We start from the raw sequence: 8,332 nt of genomic DNA, 5'->3' as shown, positions 1-8,332 counted from the left end.
ATAGAAATGGCACATTAAAGTTAAAAGTTATAACTGCATGATGAAACCACTTTTTGTGTGTGCGTTTGTTTTTGTTTTTGGTAAAGAATGTTTTTGCTCAGCTGACCAAAATGTCCGCCCAATAGAGAAAAGTTTTCCTCAGCGAGAACAGAAATTAGAGGGAACATTGGTCATAATTATGAGATAAAGTCAAAATATGATGCACTGAAAAGCTGCTCACATCTGCTCACATCTCAAAACGTGTGTTTCAGGGTTATCACGTTTTAGAAATATCTAACAAAAACAATCTAGCAATGACGTCAGTCCTATTAGCATACTGAATTTTGATTGGTCCTTACTTGGTTCCATTTATTAGAATTTTGATTGGTGCTTTGTTCCATCTATTTGCATATTGAATTTGATTGGTCCTTACTTTTGTTCCATTTATTTGAATTTTGATTGGTCCTTACTTTGTTCAATTTATTTTAATTTTAATTGGTCCTTTGTTCCCTCTATTTGCATATTGAATTTGATTGGTCCTTACTTTGTTCCATTCATTAGAATTTTGATTGGTGCTTTGTTCCATCTATTTGCATATTTAATTTTGGTTGGTTCTTACTTTGTTCCATTTATTTACACATTAAATTTGATTGGTCCTTTGTTCCATCTATTTGCATATTGAATTTTGATTGGTCCTTACTTTGTTCCATTTATTAGAATTTTGATTGGTCCTTTGTTCCATCTATTTGCATACTGAATTTGATTGGTCCTTACTTTGTTCCATCTATTTACACATTAAATTTGATTGGTCCTTTGTTCCATCTATTTGCACATTAAATTTGATTGGTCCTTTGTTCCATCTATTTGCACACTGAATTTGATTGGTCCTTTGTTCCATCTATTTGCACATTGAATTTTGATTCTGAAAATTGACTGAATTTTGAATGGTCCTTTGTTCCATCTATTTACACATTACATTTGATTGGTTCTTACTTTGTTCCATCTATTTACACATTACATTTGATTGGTCCTTTGTTCCATCTATTTGCACATAGAATTTTGATTCTGAAAATTTACTGAATTTTGATTGGTCCTTTGTTCCATCTATTTTCATATTGAATTTTGATTGGTCCTTTGTTCCATCTATTTGCATATAGAATTTTGATTGGTCCTTACTTTGTTCCATTTATTTGAATTTTGATTGGTCCTTTGTCCCATCTATTTGCATAATGAATTTTGATTGGCCCTTACTTTGTTCCATCTATTTGCATACTGAATTTTGACTGGTCCTTTGTTCCATTTATTTGCACAATTTTAATTCAGAAAATGGATGGCATTTTGATTGGTCCTTAGTTCCATCTATCTGCAAATAGAATTTTGATTGGTTATTACGTTGTTTCATATATTTGAATTTTGATCTGTCCTTTTTTCCATCTATTTGCATAATGAATTTTGATTGGTCCTTTGTTCCATTTATTTGCACATTGAATTTTGATTGGTCCTTACTTTGTTCCATCTTTTTGCATACTGAATTTTGATTGGTCTTTTGTTCCATCTATTTGCATACTGAATTTTGATTGGTCTTTTGTTCCATCTATTTGCATACTGAATTTTGATTGGTCCTTACTTTTGTTCCATTTATTTGAATTTGATTGGTCCTTACTTTGTTCCATTTATTTGAATTTTGATCGGTCCTTTGTCCCATCTATTTGCATATTGAATTTGATTGGTTCTTACTTTTGTTCCATTTATTTGCACATCGAATTTTGATTCTGAAAATGGCCTGCATTTTGATTGGTCCTTTGTTCCATCTATTTGCATATTGAATTTTGATTGGTCATTACGTTGTTCCATTTATTTTGAATTGAACTCTGATTTGTTTTAATCACATTTCACCTTGCATTTCTTTTCATGTTCTTTCAGGTCTTTCTGTAGAACATGAAAACTCCACATCAAAAGTGGCAACTACGCACAAATGAATCAAAGGTGTACTGGACAGCCTAGATTGGGAAATTCTGACATTGCGAAATGAGATAGATGGCACGATCTGAGAAAGGAAGTGCGTGGTCACAGCTCTTTCCAATGGAAAATAATGCTCGTTTCACCAGTGTGAATTCAATCAGTCCTGCCACCGTAACACACTGAACTGTGCCCACCACAAAGCTCACAATTTCCCCTAGCTCAAAAGCTTGCCGTTTCTCAGACTGAAACGCATGTGAAAATAGTGTTTAGCCAACAGCATGTCGTTTCGTCAGAGGTATGCGGTCACACAATATTAAACCTCAGGTTGCCAGTGAGAGTGTGCATCTACAGTGTAGTGCTAAAATAAGAACAACATTTCACAGCGGAAACTTTGGTGACTCAAAGTGCGACAGTCCAGCCCTTGCGAGCTGCAAACGCATCATTAAGCAGATCAAAATCTAGAGTTGAGTAATCTTTAAATATGAATATTAAAATTGTCCAACTGCACACAATATAACAAAATACATGACCTGTTAGAACTTTTTCAGGACACGCACAAGCAAACATAATGTGGTTGTCAAACACAGGCAAGATTTAGCATCATAACATTTCACCTATAAGCTGTACTGGGGGAAACATTCATGTGGCTTATCGTCACAATAGCCTAAAACACACGCCAAACGCCATGACAACCAATGCATGTCAAAAAAATCAACATGCAAGGTGGACAAAAAAAAATATTATGATTAAAAATCATTGAAGAGGATGAAAGTTTGTGTCTTATTTCATTATTATTAACTTACACATTAAACTGAATGCAATAATTTACACAAACATGTTATTATGAACGATCAACAAAATGTTAGGGCCGCAAAAACTTCAAAGCAATAAAATCAATTAAAATATATTGCGAAAATTAACGTAAATATCGGTTGTTTTGCGAAAATTTACGTAAATATCGGTTGTTTTTACGCTTGCATTGTAACATTTCATATTTAAACTTTTTTTGCACAAAATGTACAACCTTTGTTTTTTGTACAAGAATATGCTTTAAAAATATTGTAAATAATACATGATATTTATATTAAACAAATAAATTGACTATCTAAACATGTTTTTATGAACGATCAACAAAATGCCGCAAAAACTTAGCAATAACATCTATAAAAATGTATTGCGAAAACCATTGAAAATTAACGTAAATATCATTTTTTTACGCTTGCATTGTAACATTTAAAATTTTCAAAAAAAATTGCACAAAATGTGCAACCTTCAATTTTGTACAAGAATATGCTTTTAAAATACTGTAAATAATACATGATATTTATATTAAACAAATAAATTGACTATCTAAACATGTTTTTATGAATGATCAACAAAATGTGTGCCGCAAAAACGTAGCAATAAAATCGATAAAACTGTATTGCGAAAACCATCGAAAATCTATGTAAATATCGGTTGTTTTTACGCTTTTTTTGTTTTTAAACTTTTTACAGACTTCAATTTAGCAAAAACTTAGCAATAAAATCGATAAAACTGTATTGCGAAAAACCATAAAAAAATTACGTAATTTACGTGTTTTTACGCTTAACCTTTTTTGCACAAATTTTATAGTATACATTTAGATTTTTTACTACCTTTAGTTTTGCACATGCTTTTAAAAAACACTGTAGATAAAATTTGCCATTTATATTAAATTAATAATTTAAACAAATAAATAAGTAAACTTTTAAAATGTTCAAACATTTTACTGTAAGAATATTCTTCATACAAAAATATTTAAATAATTTGCTTACAGAATTGTGGCTGTTCTAACTATATTATAACTATAAATGTACACATTAAACAGAATACAATAGTTTACACGAACAAGTTTTTATGAACGATCAACAAAATGTTAGGCCTGCAAAAACTTAGCAATTAAATCAATTAAAATATATTGCGAACATCATCGAAAATGAATGTAAATATCGGTTGTTTTTACGCTTGCATTGTAACATTTCGAATTTTGCACAAAATGTACAACCTTCAATTTTGTACAAGAATATGCTTTAAAAATATTGTAAATAATAAATAGATATAGATATTTATATTAAACAAATTAATTGACTATCTAAACATGTTTTTATGAATGATCAACAAAATATTAGGGCCGCAAAAACTTAACAATTAAGTCGATAAAAATTTATAGCGAAAACCATCGAAAATCAATGTAAATATTGACTGTTTCTTAACCGTTTTTGCACAAATTATATAGTGTACATTTAAATTTTTACTACTTTCAGTTTTACACGTTGTACAAGAAGAACATGCGTCAAAATATTATGTCAGTCATATTTGCTTAGTTTCTTTCCCGAGACATTAATGAGTTCGAGAACAGTTCTAAAAACAAAATAAATTACATTTTTAATATGTTATGACTTGGAGTGTGCGCAAGACAAAAAGATTGTAACTCACGGTGTTGAGTCGAGGCTGATGCTGTTGGCCTGCGTGGAGGATGCAGACTTGTGATTGGTGAACGTTTGGCATGGCGAGTCATCGATCACGTGATCGACTAGGTGACCAATGGAGGATGGCCTGACCCGCGCGCCCTCTGTGGTAAACACGGAGTTACTGCTGAAGAAAGAAACCAATTACACACTTAACCCTCTGGGGATCTTCGGTCATTTCTGACCCAAATTTTTTTAAATACAAATTTTTAAAAATCGTAGCTTCATCGGAATGGTCCGAAACTTGGTGACTTTATTGGTACTTGGTATATGAACACCCAAAAGAATTGGGGACAGGATTTGAAAAGTCTAAGTGGTCGTAAAAAAATAGTCACACTCGGGACCTTCGGGTCAAAAATGACCCCCATAGGAAATGAATGGGAAATTGGCAAAAATATGAAAATACTGAGTTTTTTTGTGCGTACAATCTACAAATCAGCCAGGATGCAGAAAAAAAGGACTCAACAGTGAAGGGGGGAATCTCTAAAACATCAAGACACACACACACACAAAAACACAATTATCTTTTGGAATGGTATGCGTTAACTTGTGTGTGCGTGTGTTTTTGTGTGTATAACTGTGTGTGTGTGTGTGTGTGTGAGTTTTTTTGTCTGTTTTGCACTCTTGATGTTTTAGAGATTCCCCCCTTCACTGTTGAGTCCTTTTTTTCTGCATCATGGCTGATTTGTAGATTGTACGCACAAAAAAAAAACAAATTCCCATTCATTTCCTATGGGGGTCATTTTTGACCCGAAGGTCCTAATGGTGCGTTCACACCGGACGCAATTCGCGCGAGTGATTTACATGTTAAGTCAATGCAGAGATGCGAAATGGCATTCTGCGGCGAGATTCGCGCGCTTTGCATGATTGAGGCGGCGCGAAGGACGCGAATTGAGCGTTTTGAACATGCGATTCGCGCGAATCATGGGAATCGCGCGAATCGCTCAAGTTGAAAAATCTGAACTTTGGCGGATATTGCTCGCCGCTTTAACCAATCAGGAGCTTGCTCTAGTAGTGACAACAATGAGGAGAAAATCTGTATATTAATATCTGGTTCAGACAATATGATTATCACTGTGATAACATTAAATGACATGAAACACAACACAGTCTCTTTTTGTTAAATGCAAGTTTGATCAATAATACAAAAGTATAAGTAAAAGGTATAATAAGCTATACATGAAATAAAGCAAACAATTCAGTCAAACATTCAAAGTCAGTGCTAGTAGGCTAACGTTACAACTGCAACGTACAGTTATAGCCTAAAAATATAAAGTAATGAAACTTCTCTTTGCCTTCAGTCTAAACGATTTGCCAGGGAACAAATTATAGATCCATGAGAGCAAAGATCGGCCATTACAAGACGAATTATAGCTCGAGACACCACAGAGACATCAGAGCCAGCGGCAGAAGGACTGGCTGAGGAAAGGCTGATCTCACCGGGTTAATGAGCTGAGCTGATCCACTGGAGCTCACAACTCCGAAAACGGCAGATAAAATGTTCAAATAGGCACTCTTTATATAAATAAACCACACATTTGAGCTTTAAACAACTACATTATCGACTGAAAAAGTCTTAAAACTACGTTTTGTCACACATTAACAGTAGATTTTAACGAAAAAAAGACATGTAAACACAGCCCATGTCCGCCATTTCTCAACGAGACGAGCCGCTGGCAGAAGCCCCGCCCATGAGGAGAATCACGTCTGTTGTGCAGTGAATTTCACGCGCGACTGAAGCGAATAAACTCAAAATGTTCAAGCGTCCACCTTCGCGCGATCAGCGCGAATTATTCGTGCGAATCACGTCCGGTGTGAACGCCACATAAGACTGTTGAGTCCCTTTTTTACGACTACTTAGACTTTTCAAATCCTGTCCCCAATTTTTTTGGGTGTTCATACACCAAGTACCAATAAAGTCACCAAGTTTCGGACCATTTCGATGAAGCTACGATTTTTTACATTTTTTTATAAAACGCAAGATCCACTATAGTGGTAAAAATGTGCTATTGCGTGATAAAAATGCTCAATGTGTCCACCGGATGGCACCGATCTCATTAAAAAAATTGCTTTCATGAGGCCTAGGCTTGACTCTAAAATGAAATACAGCTTTAATAAAAAAAATTATATATATATAAATTTTTTATTATTTTCAATGGGAAAAAATGGGTCATAATTATTGCATAAATATTAATTATAAATCATAAAATTATCTCAAAACACCAAAAAAGAAAAGAAAAAATATTATTGAACAAAAATATATTTCATTGATTTTATTTTAATCCCGCTCTCCGGTCATTTTTGACCCGAAGGTCCTGAGTGTGACCCATAAATGAAGAACCCCAGAGGGTTAAACTGTGTAAGCGAGTGCTAACCCACAGACTGGATGAACCTGCATATGAAGTGTGTGTGAACTCACTGATCGGGCGAGTCCGGCGGAGAGCGGTTCGGCAGACTCTGAGTCTCGAGTCGGTCGTCCGAGAGGGAATTCCTGCTGACCGTCTCCCAGTCCAAACCACTCATCAGTCTCCGAACCAGAGGCTTGCTCGGTGACCTGGAAACACAGTCCATTCACAAAAGATCATTTATAATGCAACAAACCTGCTCAGTCAACCAGAACCACAAGAAACATAGTTCAATTTCCAATGTAAAAAAGTTTCGTCAAACAAAATGGCACATTTGTCATATATACACTGATCAGGCATAACATTATGACCGGTGAAGTGAATAGCACTGATGATCTCTGTTAGTGGGTGGGATATATTAGGCAGCAAGTGAAGATTTTGTCCTCAGAGTTGATGTGTTAGAAGCTGGAAAAATGGGCAAGCGTAAGGATTTGAGCGAGTTTGGGCCAGATTGTGATGGTCAGAGCATCTCCAAAACTGCGGCTCTTGTGGGGTGTTCCCGGTCTGCAGTGGTCAGTCTCTATCAAAAGTGCTCCAAGGAAGGACCAGTGGAGAACCGGCCACAGGGTCATGAAGGACCAGTGGAGAACCGGCCACAGGGTCATGAAGGACCAGTGGAGAACCGGCCACAGGGTCATGGAGGACCAGTGGAGAACCGGCCACAGGGTCATGAAGAACCAGTGGAGAACCGGCCACAGGGTCATGGAGGACCAGTGGAGAACCGGCCACAGGGTCATGAAGGACCAGTGGAGAACCGGCCACAGGGTCATGGAGGACCAGTGGAGAACCGGCCACAGGGTCATGAAGGACCAGTGGAGAACCGGCCACAGGGTCATGGAGGAACAGTGGAGAACCGGCCACAGGGTCATGGAGGACCAGTGGAGAACCGGCCACAGGGTCATGGAGGACCAGTGGAGAACCGGCCACAGGGTCATGGAGGACCAGTGGAGAACCGGCCACAGGGTCATGAAGGACCAGTGGAGAACCGGCCACAGGGTCATGGAGGACCAGTGGAGAACCGGCCACAGGGTCATGAAGGACCAGTGGAGAACCGGCCACAGGGTCATGAAGGACCAGTGGAGAACCGGCCACAGGGTCATGGAGGACCAGTGGAGAACCGGCCACAGGGTCATGAAGGACCAGTGGAGAACCGGCCACAGGGTCATGGAGGACCAGTGGAGAACCGGCCACAGGGTCATGGAGGAACAGTGGAGAACCGGCCACAGGGTCATGGAGGACCAGTGGAGAACCGGCCACAGGGTCATGGAGGACCAGTGGAGAACCGGCGACAGGGTCATGGAGGACCAGTGGAGAACCGGCCACAGGGTCATGGGCGGCCGAAGCTCATTGAAGGCTGGCCCGTGTGGTCCGATCAAACAGACGAGCTACTAGAGCTCAAATTCAAGATAGAAAGGTGTCAGAACACACATGTTGGGTATGGGGCGGCACAGCCGCTGACCAGTGCCCATGCTGACCCCTGACCCCGCCCAAACGTTG

At 37.9% G+C, this 8,332-nt stretch overlaps 1 protein-coding gene across 1 annotated transcript in view; it reads right to left on the bottom strand.

The window, feature by feature from the left end:
• The window catches only part of ptpn4b (protein tyrosine phosphatase non-receptor type 4b), an 81,079-nt gene that overhangs the window by 23,579 nt on the left and 49,168 nt on the right, over positions 1–8,332 (bottom strand). Inside the window, exons 14-15 of the mRNA XM_079807574.1 lie at positions 6,850–6,984; positions 4,399–4,557 (exon numbers count right to left, since the gene is read on the bottom strand). Coding sequence (XP_079663700.1) covers positions 4,399–4,557; positions 6,850–6,984 — 294 coding nt within the window. The remainder of the gene's footprint in view (positions 1–4,398; positions 4,558–6,849; positions 6,985–8,332) is intronic.

The sequence above is a fragment of the Gobio gobio genome (genome assembly GCF_949357685.1).
Source record: "Gobio gobio genome assembly, chromosome: 24".
NCBI lineage: Eukaryota > Metazoa > Chordata > Actinopteri > Cypriniformes > Gobionidae > Gobio > Gobio gobio.
The sequence above is the reverse complement of the archived record's forward strand: the minus strand, read 5'-3'. Positions and strand labels throughout refer to the sequence as shown.